Source organism: Schizophyllum commune (genome assembly GCF_000143185.2).
Source record: "Schizophyllum commune H4-8 unplaced genomic scaffold SCHCOscaffold_10, whole genome shotgun sequence".
Lineage (NCBI taxonomy): Eukaryota > Fungi > Basidiomycota > Agaricomycetes > Agaricales > Schizophyllaceae > Schizophyllum > Schizophyllum commune.
In genome coordinates, this window is record NW_026089547.1 from 321,653 (window position 1) to 338,191 (window position 16,539).

The window sequence follows — 16,539 nt, forward strand, 5'->3', positions numbered from 1 at the left end:
GCAGTCGTCCCTGCGTCGCTCGGAGAGAGAGCCGTATCCCGAGGGGTGCTGGGGGCGACCAACGTTGTGCTGGGCGGGGCGGTCAGGGTGGATTTGGCCGTGGATATGGGGTCTGACTTGTTTCCTGTAGCGGGAATGGTGGCCGATGGGTAGGCAAACGAAGAGGGGGCGGGAGCCAAGGAAGATGTGTCGTTTGAATCACGGGAGGTGGGGGCGGTTGTCAGCGCGGATGGGGGATTGAGCGTCTCTTCCACGAGGGGTGTAGAGAGACGCGTCGTGATCGTATTGGCCGCGCGATCGGCTTGCACCTCGTCTTGAAGTGAGGGTTCCAACTCCTATACCATGAGACTGAGATGTAGTACATCGTTAGGAAGGTCGTTCACGCACCGAATGCATCCTCTCTAGCTGCCCGCTCGCTTCGGATGAAGCCCCCTGAGCCAAATCCCTGACTGTGCCGGTCGCGTGCTGTTGGGCCTGCTCTTCAGTGCTTCCGATAGCGGTCGCTTCAGGTGTTGCAGGGGTGGAAGACGCGCTGGAATTGCCATGCGAATTGCTGGAGGTGGTAGGAGTATGAGGGGGAGCCGTGTCTGTGGAGATCGTCGTAGTCGTAGGTTGAGATGATGCCGTGGCGCCGATCGTCGCCGTCGACGTCACGGCGGTTGTGACGGTCGAGAGAGGTGAGCGGGCAGGCGTCTTCTTGCTCGAGGATGAGGGGAAGATTGACATGACCTTCGGAAGGATCAGTACAGTGAGCGACCGAGGGAATAACATGCGTAGACCTTGTTCTTCGGCTTCTTCGTAGTCTGACGAGACTCGAGTGCCGCATCTGCAGCGCTACGCTTGCCGTCGGTCTTGTGAATGCGCCCCCCTCCTTCTCCCGTCTGGCAACCACTCTCGTTGTCGATGCTGGTGCGTGAACGCACGTGCTTGCCATACCACCAAGGGTAGTTCAAAGTCGCCAGCCTCTGCACCTTCCAATGCGCGTCGCAGAACCGCAACTCCACGAACGCCTCCTCCATCGTAGCCCAGACATACATCTGCACTTCGAAGCTAGCCTTCCCCCACTTCGCTGGGAGCAGCCCAGGGACATGCAGCAGACTACGCCATATGGAGTATAGCATCTCGAGCATAACACCCTTCCTGTGCTCGATGCACCCGCCGACCTCATCTTCGAGGAATCTGTATGCCAGCTTCGACGGCTTGACCTCCTCCTCTTCTGGCCCCAGCAGCGTGACATCTTGCTCTCCTCTCATCCAGCCCGAGAATTCGGACCAAAACCAGAACCGGATGCGCCGATAGTCCTTGCGATGCAGAGTGACGATGCGGGGCGGGTTTCGGACAGCCTGAAGAGCGGCTTCGGCTAGTGTAGATGGCGGTGCGGCACGAACGTGCGTAGTGTTTTCGCCCGACGTGAGGGAGGAGCCGTCCGAGGGCAAGCGTTCGAGCAGCGCATTGTATGCCGCTCTGTTATTGGTAAGCTCGGAAGAAATCACGTTGGTAGCGTACAACTTACTTGGACCCGGCGAGTTCACCCTGCAGCTCGTACACTCTCTGCGTGAGTAGGGCATGTTGCCCCTCCAGCTCCCTGATGCGCTGCAGCAACAACCTCACATCGTAACCAGATGTTGAGATGCCGGAGTGCAGAGCCTGTGACGACGAGGAATGTTGCATGGCCAGCTCGAACTGAAGGCCCCCTGAGTGAAGCGGGTTGGGTGAATGGAAGGGGGGCAGCGTGGTGTCCCAACGGTCGGCGCTCTGCAAGTCTGTTGGGAGGTATGTGAGATGCCTTCCTCGCTTGTGAGGTGTTACTGACTCCTACCTGAGCCAGTGATGGGATCGTACGCTCACGAAAGACGCGAAGTACAGTCTAGCTAGACGATCCACACAACCAAACACCAACAACCACGATAGCAATGAACACGCTAGACTGGAGGCGCTACGAGAGCGGGCGAGTCCGAGTATTTATATTACTAGGGGATAGATTGTGTTGTTTATGCCAGTTCCAGACGAGCTGGACTGAAGCGAGAAGTCGAGTGGGGCAATCGGACGTCTCGGCGTTCTTACGAGCGCTTTCGGGTTTGATTGAAGTTCACAAGGCGGTTTAATGCGCTCGGAAGTTCAGGCTTTTATGATGTGTAAAGTGCGGGTTAACGCGGTTGTGTTTATTTGGTGTGGTGTGTAGGTACTAGGGCTTCTCTGCGCGGGCGGGAAAAAGTCCCCGAATCGTATGTAGGTCTCGGTATATAACTTGAACGCGTCGTCTCGGCCGTCCAGACCGCGCGGTAACACACAATGCCTATCTCTGAGTCAAAATCCATCTATAACGCCTATCCGCGCGTTCTCCTGTCCGAATAATCGCGCAATGACTGCGGTTCCTGGCGGTAGAGCGGTTGACTGGTCGGGTATCCTCCTGCGCCGCGATGCCGGGCGCGATTCCACACTTGTTGATGTTTACCAAGGCAAGGCCGGCCTGGTTTCCACCCGTTCCCTTGTGCGCGACGCGGCTCAGAGGCCTGCGCGGCGGGGAGCGTACAGCCTAGACTGTCGATACGCGGGGAGTGAAGCCCTTGCCGGGGCGGACAGCGCTTGGCGGCGCCGACGCTCGGTTCGGAGTTCAACTCGGCGATGTCCGAGATCACGAGCTCGGACCCGAAGTTCCGGTCTCGGACCCGAAGTCACGTGTAGTCACGTTGATGGTTCGAGTTCCGCTTGCGCGGTGCTCTGCGTGTCTCCGCATGACGGCGAGCAGCAGGAAGGCTTGTCCGAGCCCCAACAATAATCTAGAGTCTCTTGACACAGCAGGGCAAGAGGACTGAAGGCTTGAGGCGCGTATAGCGCGGCTACTTGATCAAGTAGGGCCCGCCAAAGGACTCGCAGGATGTCATCGACGACGCGCAGACTCGTGATCAGGCGCCGAAGAGCTCGCTGCTATCCTTGGTCAGTCATTGCAGACGGATAATGCTGCGGACTAGTTGTATTGAAGGTTAGGAAGCGTGGCGCTCCTGGTTTTCTATGTCATAAAATACCCCCGACGCGCCCGTTGTACAGTCGCGACGTCGGTGCAGTATATACGGATCCGCCCATACAATCTAGACCAAGTCGACTATATATCGCTTGTTTATGTATGTTTTTCCGCGTTTTTCAGCCGCAGGGCGTATCACCAGTCAGCGCATCAGTGTAGTCGGAGGAGGCACTGGACATGGGTGTATCTGAGCGAAGGGTAGGGTTCGTGAACATCCTGGAGACGCGTAAGCTCTCTGCGGCGCGCGACTTGGACGTGGTATTCGACTCGACTTGTTAGGAACTTACATTCCGATGAGTTATACACACTAGAGTTTACAGTGCCGGTGCTTGTATGCGTTGTCGTGGGCGTGGTCGAGGTATGGGAGGAAACGGAAAGTCGAGAAATTTCCTTGCGCGGTCGGAGGCGCGCATCACGTGCTCGCGCTGAGACCCACGTGACAACGGTTCAATTTCTTGGGTCAACGCTGGGGTTCTTCATCTGGGACAGCTCCCGCTTATTTGAGGCTCAACAATGATACTATATGATGCTATGGTTCGATCCTAATTGTGGTAGAAGAATAAGCTACTGCAGAAGGGGCAGAATGGTAGGAGGTATATATTCTCAGGCTTCATTATCGTCCTCGTCGTCGGAATCACGAGAGTCACTGTATATGTAGCCAATCTTCTCCAAAATACCAAGACCAGGTCTTTCCACTAGGTAGTATCGATCCTTTGCTGTTTCGTCCTGGAAGAACAAAGGGTAGCGCTGGTCAGGGGCAAGCAGAACAACAGAAAGAATACTTCGAGCATCGATGGCAACAACGTCAGTATCCCTATGATGCTGCATCGTAACGTACGTCTTGGACGATAGATTGTATATCCCCTGATGAGGGAGACCATACAGCGAGCATATTGCCACACCACGCAGCTCACCGTGCACTGGAATAAGCGCAAAATAGTGAACTTCAGCAAAGCGCTGGCCTTCGCTAGCAGCAAACTGCGCAAGATGTGGGTCAGAACCATACATACCCGAGCCATATTCCAAGACGCACCTTGACATTGCGCGAAATTCGGATGTGCTCGGGATCCATCGCCTCCTCCTTCCACCGCGAGCGTGCAGTTTGCCCATTGGGAAGTCGAAGCCTTGCCCAGCGACGCACTTTCAGACCGTCACCTACAGGTGTACGGTCTCCTTGCGCTTCGAGAAAGCGCTGCAGAGCGCGAGCCTCTGTGCGCGTGACCGACCTGGCAAGCCTATCACGTCGAGGGAGAAGTGCATACTTCCCTTCGTGAAGTACGTGCGCTCGTCGAGGGAATCTTGGCTGGGCGGGCTCGATGTCGGGAATTAGGGCCTTAATGGCGTTGATTTGGCACCTTCGGATTGCGCGCTCGGAGAGGTTTGCATACGGATTCGAATGCTGCTTGATTTCCTCCCCGAGGTTCCCGATTGTCCGCTCCATCGTGTACTGGGAATAGAGCATGCTGGGACCCAAGCGCTCCGTCTCGCGCGGCATGTGCGATGGTGTGTGCACGCTAGCACGGACGAAGTGCAGGCGATCTGCGCGACGCTGGACGTACAGATTCTCGTATCCATCTGATTGCTCACACATGAGCTCGTCAGACTCGCACAGTAGTTCGACCGATATATTGACCTCAATGTCGACCCGAGTGGCGCGAACCAGCTTGCAAAACTGAACGTAGTAGGCCTCCGGAAGATCCCCAAAGAGCAAGCAAGGGCAATGGCCGTAGAAGTACAGCAGAAACTCCCAGGACTTGTAGCCACTGGTAAGTTTCTCCGCAATGTTGCGTGAAGGGCGGTCGAAGGATCCCGGAGTGTATGGGATGGCGTCTGCAACCATCTGCCCGTGCGCCTTCCACTTCGCTGGGCTGCGGAAAATCGCAAAAGGCCAGGTCGCCTTGTTGTCGGTTCGTGTGTCGCACTCGATTGTGGCGCGCCACAACGAAATGTACAGGTCGGGGATGTTGAGAGTCGCGAGATGCATCGCATCGCCACCAAACATAGCTGGAACGCCCAAGTTATGCTTGGGAGGCAAGCCGCTGAAGATCGAGGGCTTGACAATGCCAGTCTCGAGACGGTTCCGTTCGTAGCGCGTCATGTTGGGGGAGTTGATGACGGTCTCGAGATTTTTGAGATAACGCGCAGTGGCGTGCTCTGTTGTATGCTCGTCGAGCAGCTCTCGGATATCGACATCGGGATGGTCACAGCCAGGAACGCGATAATCGTGCGGACGAAGGCGTGCTGGATAGTAATGGGGACCGCCGATTTTGTGCCGCCCGATTATTGGACAATAAAAGCGGCAGTGGATGCGCCCGTGATGTCCAACGAAGCCGTTCAGGTAAGCCATCGCAGGCCCGTCGGCAGTCGCCAAATACAGGAACGGATGGTCTCGGAAGACGCGTCCTGTCGCTGCATCCCATACGACGAGACCCTCCTTCTGAATAGCAGCCAGGTGGTACAGCCCCGTGAAGAGGAAGCTGTCCGCATTCCGAATCTTGTTAGGCCCTGGAATTGTGCCGCCAATGCAGACGAAGCGCTTCTTGTACCGCACATCGACGTCGAGGTTCATAAGAAGCCAGATGTAAATCCAGCAATCTGACGCCTTGTTACGGTAGAGCATAGCACCGTCCATGGATAAGACAACCACGCTGTCGTCAGGCGTTATCCGTCCGTCCTGTACTGCCTCGAGGTATTCCGCGCCGTCGATGTAGTCGCTGAAGGGAGAGACTTTGATGCCGTTGTTCGCGTTCAGCTCATCGAGGACAGCAGCCGTACAACGCTCGCGATACTGCATCAGCCGCGAGGTCTCCGGGCCACGTCGCTGCGCCTGAAGCTGAGGGCCGAGAAGAATTGTTGTGAACTGTTTCCGAGGACGCTTTGTGCGCGATCCTTTGCCGCTTGCCGGAGTGAGCTCGTAGCGCCGCTCCCCACAGTACGGGCAGAACTCGAGATCGCGATAGGGGCCCGTATACCCAATGCACAAGTTATTGCACATATCGCGCTTGACCTCGATGATGCCGCTCAACTCTCGGACCAGCTTCTTCACCTGAATCCTCAGAGTTAGCATCATCAGGTAAACACAGAGAATCACCAACATACCTCGTGAAAGGAGAGAATATTGCTCCCAGGATGGCGGCGCAGGTAAGCAGCACGAGAGTTGTTGTATGCGTCCACAGAGGCGTCAGTGAGCGCAAAGAAGAGGTCCAGTGAGTATCTGTGGTCGGGATCGTCCACCGTCAGAGTGTGCATTGGAGGATTTCGAAGCTGCTGTATGACATCCTCAGGTAGGGGCTCCACATCGCTATCGAGTGCCGCCTGCTGAAGCAGTTCAATGAAGTTCTGCGAGATTTTGAGGTCGTCGAGCACAGGGTTAAAGCGGGGGGCGGGAGTATCTGCGTCCTGAAGCTCGTCAGGAGGGTCGATATCGCGTGAATCCTCTCTTCCCGCCCCTGCTCGCGCGTCGTCCTCGTCCTCGAGTTCGAGGCTCTCAGTCACTACCGGGGAGTCTCGGGGTGGCGAGGACGGCTCTCGATCTTGCAGAGGGCGAGGGCCTTCTTGAGGGACATCTTCTCGAGACACCGAGTCCTCTGCTTGTGCAGTTCTCGCAAAGGCCTCGTCTTCGTCCTGTCCAGGTTACTAAACTCGATGGGGTGGAATTCATCGGATTCTCTCACCTCTGCATGCTCCTCTGTCTCGAGGGGATCGCCATCGTCTTCTCCCGGATCGCCATTGGGCGCATTCGCATCTTCGTTAGCTCCCGGGAATTTGTTGCCTGAGATGTCGGTCCGTGTGCGCTTCCTTGCACTCTCCGACGTGGAGTCAGCCCGTCGCTTGTGTGTCGAGCCTGCGTGGGTGACCCGAAGTAGCTGCTCATTGTACTGGCTAGTAGAGGCGAGGAGAAGGCGAGCTTGATGCTCTCGCTCTCGTTTGCGATGTCGGTTTACGACTTTCCTTGTATATGCACGCCCAGGACCGTCGGGTCCACCACATCTGAGCGAGCAGTGGCAGACCTCCTTCACCGACATAGTAGGAAAGCACGATTGTTGTCGATTTCGTGCTTATTCGGGAAGTTCTCGAGTCGCCAGTGCCTTGGGTACGTGAGAACTTTCGAGACAAATCACACGAGCACTTTTCGCATTCGGAAACAAGCCAAGTGTCGCGCTTAGATTAATCAGTTCCAAGGCGTGGGGTGCCAGTACAATGCAGTAAGTTATGGTAAGACGGAAGGCGCGCGGGTGTGACGGTGGTCATACTAGGTAATATCCCCGTTACATCTGTCACATCTGGCCCTATCTGGCTTGACCGCGTCAGAACACGTTTTGACTGGGTGTCATCCTTTAGTCATCTTCTCAGACCGAGGGGCTTCGCCACGCTAGTACCCACCCGCAAGTTCAAGCTTACTCAGGCGTTCGATTCTTCCGCCACTCCTGTCATAGCGTTCGGCTATGGCGTGCCGCGGCGGTATATAAACAACGCGGCGTCATCTGCTCGCCCTAGCTCTCATTCCGCGTCCACCATGGTCGGCCAGATTACCCTCTACACCGCCAAGGTACGTGGCTTGTCTCTAGCCTGCCATTTGGAACTGACGAAGTTCTCGAAAGATCTGCCCCTATGCTCAGCGCGTGCGTCCCCAACTTGCCGCGCGACGAACGCGATCAACTGACCCACGACTAGGCAGAAATTGCGCTCGCAGAGACGGGCTTGCCCTTCAGGCGGGTCGAGATCGACTTGAAGAACAAGCCTGAGTGGTACCCGAACGTGAACCCCAGAGGCCAGGTGAGTAGCGCACCAACCTCATATCACCTCGCACTCACACATTCCCAGGTCCCCGCTATCACCTACGGTGGCCCGGAGCATCCGGTCGAGCAGCCCTCGCCCGAGTCTGAGAAGATTGCCGAGTCCCTCGTCCTCGTCGACTTCTTCAACGACCTCCACCCCGACCACCCGCTTCTCCCCACCGACCCCATCCTCCGCGCGAAGGCGCGCTACTTCGTTGAGGCAGTCGGCAGCCGCCTCACCAGTGGCTGGGCCGCCGCAGTAATGCGTGGCGAGGGATTCGAGAAGTTTTTCGAGGCGGTCGAGTTCTTGCAATCATTGCTTCCGCCAAACGGCAAGTATGCGGTGGGCGACCAGTATACGATCGCGGACATTGCTGCGACGCCATTCTTCGCGAGGGCGGAGCTTACCTTCCGCAACGATATTGGCGTCTTCGCGAAGGGCGAAGGTCAGAAGGCGTGGAGCGCGTTGCAGACGGAACCGCGTTTTGCGCGCTGGAGGGAGTACTATTCCAACCTGAAAGAGCGGGATAGTTTCAAGAAGACCTTCGACGAAGTGAGCATCGTCGTGTTACCTTGCGCACATGTCTCTGACGGTCTGTTTCACAGGAATTCATCAAGAAGTCTTTCTCTGCTCGCTTTGCTGACCTTCGCAAGTCGTAGATACCATATACCTGTTTTGGTCGGAGTCCAACATTGTACGATAGCAGTGCAGCGGTTTCATGTTTGTAAGATAGTCATGTCAGTAAGCAACGGACGGGGCTCTTCCGATGAATGAGCGGGTCGATATGCGACGCAGTTAGGACTTCGCACGCTGACAGACTTACATGGCCAGCAAGCTGCCAAGTTCAACATCATGGGCTCGCGTGGGTCCATGTGACGTGACTACGCCACAAATTGCGACTTCGCCGGCGACGTTGTCCGCCGCCAATCTTCAACTTGCTTTCGACAGCCATGGATCCCCGAATATAACCCTTGAGGCGTAACGAAGGAATCATACTCTCGCCTGAAGCATTCACAAGCTGCTTATACCACCTCGGGCGCCAGAAGAGGGCTTCTCGTCTCATATAGCACGCCTGCTACCAGTTCCCATCGGTACGGATGGGATCTGGGGATGCCATTCAAGTCTCAGTGACTCTCGGCCATACCTCCGACTCGTCCTTCTCCTCCACCAGCGGTAGCTTCCCGCGGAAGCCAGCTGACGGTCTGCTAGGCTGACAGCTGATGGGCGGCTTACTCAGGCGATCTATATACTCCCCCTCGACATCATAGCGAAGCGCTATGGCGTATCTTGGAGGGGTATATAAGGACTAACTTAACATCGTCTACGGAGAGATAACCCAGCTTCTCGCGTCTATCATGGTTGGTCAGATTACTCTTTATACTGCGAAGGTGCGTCGCTAAGTCTTCTCGTTGGAGGGCCGTACTGACTGCGGTCACAGGTCTGCCCTTACGCGCATCGCGTATGTGTGTTGTACTCACGATCGTCGATAAGAGGGACTGACAGTTCTGTAGGCTGAGATCGCGCTTGCGGAGACAGGTCTTCCCTTCAGGAGAGTAGAGATCGATTTGAGGAACAAGCCCCAGTGGTATCCCAACGTCAATCCCAGAGGCCAGGCGCGTCATCAGCTTACTCCGTCCTGCGCACTCGACCATAACACCCAATCGTAGGTTCCTGCCATCACCTACGGCGGTACTGAGCACCCTCCCGAAGCACCTTCTCCAGACGCAGTCAAGCTCGCTGAATCCCTCGTCCTCGTCGACTTCTTCAATGACCTCCATCCCGACCACCCCCTCCTCCCCACAGACCCCGTCCTGCGCGCCCGCGCCCGCTTCTTCGTCGAAGCCGTCAGCAGCCGGCTCGTCCCCGGCTGGGTTGCCTCTTACAGGCAAGGCGAGGGCTTCGAGAAGCTCTATGCCGGCCTCGAGTTCCTGCAGACGCTTCTGCCGGCGGGAAACAAGTACGTCGTCGGGGACCAGTTCACGATCGCAGATATTGCGATCGCGCCGTTCTTCGCGAGGTTGGAGGTAGCGCTGAGGGACGATGTGGGCTCGTTCGCAGAGGGAGAGGGCCCGAAGGCGTGGAATATCCTGCAGACGGAGCCACGGTTTGCGCGCTACCGTGAGTACTGGGCGAATCTGAAGGCGCGTGACAGCGTGAAGAAGACCTTCGACGAGGTGAGAGCATAGTTGGGGCAATCAATGATTTTATCGCTGATATCTGTGCCTGCAGGAGAATCTGAGGAAGGACTATATTTCCCGCTTCGGAGACCAACGCAGGAAGGCGTAGCGAAGCGCTCGTGCCTATCTATGATCAGCCCTAATTTCAATGTAACGAGAATTGAAGTGTAATCAAGCACGCCAATCCTAGTCTGAGTTCACCGTGGTTGGTCGTGAAGAGAGTAAATTTTGGCCCATTATGGAGGTATTGGGGTCAGGAGAGTGCAGAACAGGGTCATATATTATCAGATGGGCGAGAACTCTGACTGAGGGCGTAGCGACAGCGAGGCACGATGAGGTCGAAGGACATGGTGGTAGGAAGTAGCAAAAAGGAGGAGGCAAACCGCGGTGATCTGATCGGTCTCCCATCAACTCGCCCTTGCCTCCTACCCTCATCCCGCTAGTCCATGTTCGCTCTCTGACATGTGCTTCTGCAAAATATCCGCACCCGCCAGTGCAATTGCTCCCTTAGGATGTAGCCGGCTGAGCAATAGCGCATCGCGAAGCAGCAGAAGGGTTCGAAGTAGAGAGCGACGGCGGAGGTGCGTGATCGTCTATACCTCCGCCTATGATCTGCTGAATCCTCCGTCCCCAGTTCCTTCCGCTGACTGTTCTACCCCTTCGTTTCATGCATACATCAACAAAACAACTCTGCACAGCATTTCGGCGGGCCCACTATATAAGAGAAGCGTCCATCGCCGGATAACTCACTCCTCAACCCTTCCCCCCATAGGCATCGATAAGGACGACGGACGACTTCGACGGGGCGGCGACATCGACCAGCAAGTATGGAATGCGAGCGGACGCAGACCCCGCCGCGTCGAGTGCGTCGTGTTCCCACTCATAGGGTTAAAGGGCACGATGGGCGTCGAGCGGGATCATCTGCGTCGGGTGCCCCCTGCGCCAGTCCCCGCCCTCAACAGGCTGGTGGGACGCTGTCTCGTACTTCCCCTCCGTCTCCAGCAACACCTCCAGGGTACGTCGCCGATCTTGCGTCCTTCGTCTCTCAACTGACATCATCGCCTCCAGTCGCCATCGCCATCGCCGCCGCCAAATGGCTTCGACAGCGAGCATGGCATGCGAGCGGGCGCGGACTCTTGCCTCCTCGGGTGCGTCGTGACCCCACTTGTGGTTAAAGGTCACGATGGGCGCGGGGCGGATCATCTGCGCTGGGTGCCTCCTGCGCCGGTCCCCGCCCTCAAGAGGCAGGTGGGACTCTGTCTCGTATGTCACCCAGGTCCGCGCTGTCGAGCGCGTGCATGCACGGGCGACGCGCGGCACCTCCGACACCCCCGACTCTGGGCGCTTTGGGCGTTGGTCAGCGCATACGCCGCGACTTGACCCCGCCCCAATGACGGCCTTCAAGGCCAGCCTCTTCGCCGTCATTATCTGTACGTCGCTATCTTTCTTTCTTGTGCTATGCCACCGACTTCTGTCAACGCAGTTATCTCCGCCGTCGGTTCGCCCGTCTTCGCTCACCGGTCCTCCTCGGTGTGACGGCTCAGTCGGGAGCCCTTGTGCGTTCGAATCGCAGTCATGTCTTCTACGTCGCGTCTCGCTCCTTCCTATATACGTATTCTTCCCGATATGATGGCTCTATTGGGGTTGGAAGTCGCAGCAGCGCCTTCGAGAGGCGGTCTCGCGGTCTCGTCCCCTCTTCGTACTGTAGGATTTGAGCTCTATTATGATGATGTTGATTGTATGCTACCATTTCATGCGGTACAACGAAGAATATCTGTGTGACATTAGGAGGGGAGAACCAAGGGAGAACTGTCTGCATCGTTCCCTAGGGGTGCTAGAGGAGGGGGGATGGCGCGTAAGTTGGCGCCGTGACGGATCCGTGACACTCGTGACGAGATGCGTTTGCGACGCACGATGCATATCCCACTCTTGCTCTTGACCACCATCACGACCACAGTACCTGCTCGAGGGGGGCGTGTTGGTGCCGGCCTCTTTGAAGGAATCTCGTTTGTAGTGGTATTTGGTGCGTTGCCCCTCCCTGTGCTCAACGCGGTACCTGATCGACACCGCAGATATCGACAATTAGGCGCACAAAGATGCGGATGCAGTCGTAGTAGTCCTCTAATTCCACCCTCTCATCCTGCAAGGCATGGGATATCAGTCCAACACAGGAAAGGTTTTGATCACTCTCACTCACCGGCATCGTGTTATACTTCCCTCCTGGCCCGCAAACGACGCCCTCCATCCCAAGCTTTCGATACAGATGCCCCGCGTCCGACCCGTAAAAGCATATCGGCTTGATAGCTCCTGTCGGTTGGGCGACTCCCCGGACAGCAGCATAGGCGGTGTTGAGCGACCGGACGATGCGCGAGCCGGGGTTGACCTCGAAGGAGGGCATTCCGTGCGCCTCAACGGGGATAATCTCGTACTTCAGCTCTGGGAACTTCGTGACCGTCGCATTGCATGCCGTTGTGAGTGCTTCGCGTACGTCAGTTCCAGTCTGACCGGGAGCTATGCGACTGGGGGACGATGAGTAACTGTGAAGACGGATGATCGAGAGGGAACACTAACGCAGCGCCTTTGATGACAGCATAGTCCGCGACTTGAGGCGGTCGCCATTCTGCCATCTCCTTGCCCAAGCCCGCGCGTATGACACCGACATGGCACCGGTTGATGCTCGCGTGTACGGGGGATGGCGCGTTGGGGAAGGTGAGGTCAGTCAGACGGGGCACAAGGTCGGACGCGGCGAGGATGACATCCGTGGCCTCTTCTCGCTTGCTCATGCTGCGGCGAAGGTGAGCATATCTTGCGCGTTCTCATACGCATATACTCACTGTCGTGTCACGCCAGTCAGCGCAATCTCGAAGATTTCGCTTTCGGCGTGCATGGTGATGGCGCGCACATCGCTGGGCTCGCAGTTGACGAAGTAATCGGCGTCGCAGTGACCTTGCTCGATTGCGGCGACAGTACCGGGCCCTCCTTGCAGCTCGCCGACGACGAAGGTCACTGGCGCATATACTCAGTATAGCGCATAGACTCAGTCAAGCGCGGAGTCGCGACCGGGAGTACAGCAAACGCACGGATAACATCCCCCTTCAACTTCCATCCCGCCTTCACGAGTGTCCGCACCGCGCAGAGGTACGCCGCGCATCCCGCCTTCATGTTTGAGACGCCGATGCCGTATATGCAGTTGTCGTCCTTCACGATACCGCCCCACGGGTCGACCGTCCAGCCCTCGCCTACTGGGTTCGTGTCCATGTGCCTGTGGGCAAGGCGTCAGCTTGGTTCACCCACCCATCCCCCATCCATGCATCGCCGATCACTCAACGCACCCATTAAACAGCAGCGTCTTCCCACCGCCGCTCCCTCTCCATCTGCCTATCGCGTTCTGCCGCGCACCGCCATCGAATGGGTACACCCCGCCTTCGACGCCCATCTCCTTCATCACCCTCGCGACATGGTTCGTCACGTCAATCTCGCCCTGCGTTTGCGAGTAGGACTTGATGCGGACGATGTCCTGTAGTGTCCGGAGGCACTCGGCCTCGTCGATCGAGGGGAAGGTGAGTTGCATAGTGGAGAGCGGGGGTGGGGTGCTAGTGGAAGGTGGGGATGCTGGTGGACGGTGGAGGAGAGTGTATTCCGGGTTCCAATCCTGCGAACGGCTAGCTGAGGATTGGCGGATTTGACGCGCGATAAGCGCTGGACGCTGTCGGGATGTGGCCGCCAGCCGCAGGGTGGGGCGCGGACGAAGCTTGAGTTTGCAGCCCCAGGGCGGGGCAGGCCAACCTTATCAGCGGGATCGTCGGATCACACATATCACACGGACGAAGTTCGAATTCCCGCTGCAGTGGAGGTGCAGGATGAGGCTCGGGCTAGTTGTCGGTTGCCCGTGGTTGTGATCGGTCCCTTTCTACTCTCTGGGCCGACGCGCGCTTCAGGATGTCAAGACTTACCAACTACCCCAGCCTGCCAGAGTAGACTCACCAACATGCGGCCCGTTCCCGATACGATTCGGTCTATCGACGGGCGCCTTATCTCTGGATGCAGTCGGTGTTGTTGCCTACGCGCAGATCAAGCGCTGGCCCGCCCGCGTCACCTGGATCGCAGGCTCTATAAAAGTCGCGCGCTAACGTGCACATGCGGTGCGCCCTCTACCGCGCCTCTCACGCTTGACGATCACGGCGCCGTTGATAATCCCAACGCCGCCAACGAGCCTGACACTGTCAACGATCCCGATGCCGGCTACGTTTACGAAGTCGCCTACGATTCCGACGATGTCGACCACGCCCAACGACGAGAAGTTCGATTACCCTGCGTCCCCGGTAGTCGACGAGCTGAAGGGCTCGGACCTGTCGCACGCGGACGAAGGGTATCAGACGTATGTGACGACGGCGGACACGGTCCCGGTGGACGAGGAGGAGAGCAAGCGCATTGCGCGGATGCTGGATTGGCGGTTGTTGCCGTTGAGTGAGTTATCTGAGTTTCTCTTCATACGATGACATGAATTTCGGATGAAGGAATGGATGCTGATCAGAGCGACAGTGTGCGTGCTGTACGGTCTTTGCTATGTCGATAAGACGGCCATGAGCTGGGCGGTGTTGTTCAACTTTCGGGAGGACCTGAAGTTGAAGGGGGATGATTACTCGTGGGCGAGCTCGATATTCTGTCAGTACCTTTCCCCCTTCAAGTGCATCTGGTGCTGACCGACGCAATCTAGACTTGTGCGTTGCCTGCGATGCCCCTTTTCCTTCAGTAACTCAAAGCTTCCCTGAACTCTAGCGGCTACCTTGGCGGGCAATATCCTGCGGCATGGCTGAATGCACGCTTCCCAACCGCGAAACTCATCGCTTGCGCCACTATATGCTGGGGCTCACTTATGATCGCCCATATCGGCTGCAGATCGTACGGCGCGCTCATCACCGTCCGCTTCCTACTCGGTAAGCCTCGACTTCCACTTCGCTGCGCTGATGCGCTGACGAACCATATACCCAGGTGTCGCTGAGGCTCCAATTGTCCCGACCTTCGTCAACTACACGTCCGTGTGGTACACGCGGAAGGAGCAGGTCTTCCGCTCGCTCATTTGGGGCGCGATGCAGGGCTCGTTCTACATCATCTTCACGCTCGCATCGTACGGACGTGCGTCGGTCTTATTATCCTCTCCTTCCTCTTGACTAACGGCTACCCTTCCAGTGGGCCACATCACCGGCACCAAGATCGAGTCCTGGGCGTACATCTTCCTCGTCCTCGGCCTGCTGTCGATCCTCACGGGCATCGGGTGGATGTTCATGCCGGAGGTGCCGACGAAGGCGAAGTTCTTGACGGAGGAGCAGAAGATTATTGCTGTTCGCCGCGTTGCGGAGAATATGACGGGGACGAAGGGGCATACCTGTGCGTGTACCGGGTCGGTGTATGCTAAACGATGCTAATGCGAGAGCAGGGCAAAACTACCAAATCAAGCATGCGTTCACGGACCCGATGGCATGGACCATCTGGATCTACTGCTTCATTGCTATGGTAAGATCATATCCTCCCATGATCGCATTGCTTTCGCTGACGGTCTACAGGTCCCGAACGGCGGCTTGACGAGCTTCAACCAGTTGGTCATCAAGGGCTTTGGCTTCACAACGTTCCAAACGCTCCTCGTGGGCATGCCGCAGAGCATTGTCTCTTCGGGAAGTATGGTCGTATGGTCGTGAGTCCGTCTTTCGAGTCTTGCGCTCAGGTTTATTCTGAGCATTGTGCAGACTACTCTCCATCAAGTACGGCAACTTGCGGACGCTTGGGTTGAGCTTGCCTCTCATCCCCGCTATCGCTGGTTCGTGAGGTTTTCGAGGGTAAATGGGGCCGTTCTGACCAGCCTACCAGGTATCGCGACTGTATACGCAACTGAAGACGGCAACTACAGCAAGTGGGGTCGCGTCGTCGCATACTGGCTGATTAACAGGTGCGGCACTATCTTCATATTCTATACCTAGTCACTCACCGAAGTTGCATAGCTACGCCGTTACGTGGCCCTTTACTTTGACTGTACTCGGTCAGAACTTCGCGGGTCACACCAAGCGTGCCGTCGTGTACGCGATCCTAATGTGCTGCAATGCGGCGGGTAACATATCGGGTACGCTGCTTTTCTCCGATTGCGCTTAGCCTCTCAAGCTGCTCGTAGGCCCCTTCATGTTCCCGGACAGCGATGCGCCGCGATACACGAAGGCGCTCACCATCATCTTGTGCATGTGTGAGTCATCCTACCCGTCTTGACTTCTGCAACTCTGAATCGCGCTCCCCAAGTCTGCGCGCAGTTTGCCATCGGTGTCTTCATGCGCCTATACATGGCCCGCTTCAACGTGCACCGGGACCACAAGTACGGGAAGGTGACCGGGTCCACAGACTTGACTTTCCAGGGCGCGAAGGCTGGGCTATTGGACAAGACAGACCAGGAGAACAAGGAGTTCCGATACGTGCTGTAGATCTTCATCCTTTCTTCTCTCTGAATTCTTTTGGGCGAATGCACGGCTTGGGTGAACTTCAGGGTAAACGTTGTGGGTCCAATTTTGTCGTTATGGA

At 56.9% G+C, this 16,539-nt stretch overlaps 6 protein-coding genes across 6 annotated transcripts; 4 read left to right on the forward strand and 2 right to left on the reverse strand.

Annotated features, from left to right (window-relative positions):
* Positions 1 to 208: 208 nt before the first annotated feature.
* On the reverse strand, positions 209 to 7,047 carry SCHCODRAFT_01358713 (uncharacterized protein; the record flags this gene model as incomplete). The annotated part of the gene is made up of 9 exons (XM_050341490.1): positions 209 to 729; positions 780 to 1,464; positions 1,514 to 1,786; positions 3,195 to 3,288; positions 3,661 to 3,769; positions 3,923 to 4,000; positions 4,056 to 6,068; positions 6,122 to 6,646; positions 6,697 to 7,047. The coding sequence occupies 9 exons, from the start codon at positions 7,045 to 7,047 to the stop codon at positions 367 to 369; spliced, it is 4,491 nt and encodes a 1,496-aa protein (XP_050198399.1). The 3' UTR covers positions 209 to 366.
* A 400-nt stretch (positions 7,048 to 7,447) lies between these two features.
* On the forward strand, positions 7,448 to 8,608 carry SCHCODRAFT_02636100 (thioredoxin-like protein). Its single transcript, XM_003029051.2, has 5 exons — positions 7,448 to 7,571; positions 7,624 to 7,644; positions 7,697 to 7,798; positions 7,847 to 8,353; positions 8,407 to 8,608. The coding sequence occupies exons 1-5, from the start codon at positions 7,539 to 7,541 to the stop codon at positions 8,458 to 8,460; spliced, it is 717 nt and encodes a 238-aa protein (XP_003029097.1). The 5' UTR covers positions 7,448 to 7,538; the 3' UTR covers positions 8,461 to 8,608.
* Positions 8,609 to 9,126: 518 nt separating this feature from the next.
* Positions 9,127 to 10,183, forward strand: SCHCODRAFT_02636103 (glutathione S-transferase). Its single transcript, XM_003029050.2, has 5 exons — positions 9,127 to 9,189; positions 9,240 to 9,260; positions 9,313 to 9,414; positions 9,469 to 9,975; positions 10,031 to 10,183. The coding sequence occupies exons 1-5, from the start codon at positions 9,157 to 9,159 to the stop codon at positions 10,085 to 10,087; spliced, it is 720 nt and encodes a 239-aa protein (XP_003029096.1). The 5' UTR covers positions 9,127 to 9,156; the 3' UTR covers positions 10,088 to 10,183.
* A 219-nt stretch (positions 10,184 to 10,402) lies between these two features.
* Positions 10,403 to 11,759, forward strand: SCHCODRAFT_02751405 (uncharacterized protein). Its single transcript, XM_050347250.1, has 5 exons — positions 10,403 to 10,559; positions 10,613 to 10,993; positions 11,047 to 11,126; positions 11,255 to 11,408; positions 11,462 to 11,759. Exons 2-5 carry the CDS (start codon positions 10,879 to 10,881, stop codon positions 11,512 to 11,514), a joined length of 402 nt encoding a protein of 133 aa, XP_050198400.1. The 5' UTR covers positions 10,403 to 10,559; positions 10,613 to 10,878; the 3' UTR covers positions 11,515 to 11,759.
* A 150-nt stretch (positions 11,760 to 11,909) lies between these two features.
* SCHCODRAFT_02048844 (Zn-dependent exopeptidase) lies at positions 11,910 to 13,757 on the reverse strand. Its single transcript, XM_003028727.3, has 6 exons — positions 13,311 to 13,757; positions 13,059 to 13,240; positions 12,813 to 12,984; positions 12,550 to 12,762; positions 12,176 to 12,497; positions 11,910 to 12,118 (listed from the first exon to the last, which is right to left on the reverse strand). Exons 1-6 carry the CDS (start codon positions 13,547 to 13,549, stop codon positions 12,023 to 12,025), a joined length of 1,224 nt encoding a protein of 407 aa, XP_003028773.1. The 5' UTR covers positions 13,550 to 13,757; the 3' UTR covers positions 11,910 to 12,022.
* Positions 13,758 to 14,252: 495 nt separating this feature from the next.
* On the forward strand, positions 14,253 to 16,502 carry SCHCODRAFT_01158829 (MFS general substrate transporter; the record flags this gene model as incomplete). Its single annotated transcript, XM_050341127.1, has 12 exons — positions 14,253 to 14,445; positions 14,521 to 14,647; positions 14,758 to 14,915; positions 14,971 to 15,114; positions 15,169 to 15,366; positions 15,416 to 15,492; positions 15,543 to 15,670; positions 15,723 to 15,793; positions 15,844 to 15,922; positions 15,975 to 16,093; positions 16,142 to 16,210; positions 16,264 to 16,502. The coding sequence occupies 12 exons, from the start codon at positions 14,253 to 14,255 to the stop codon at positions 16,440 to 16,442; spliced, it is 1,542 nt and encodes a 513-aa protein (XP_050198401.1). The 3' UTR covers positions 16,443 to 16,502.
* Between the last annotated feature and the right edge of the window lie 37 nt (positions 16,503 to 16,539).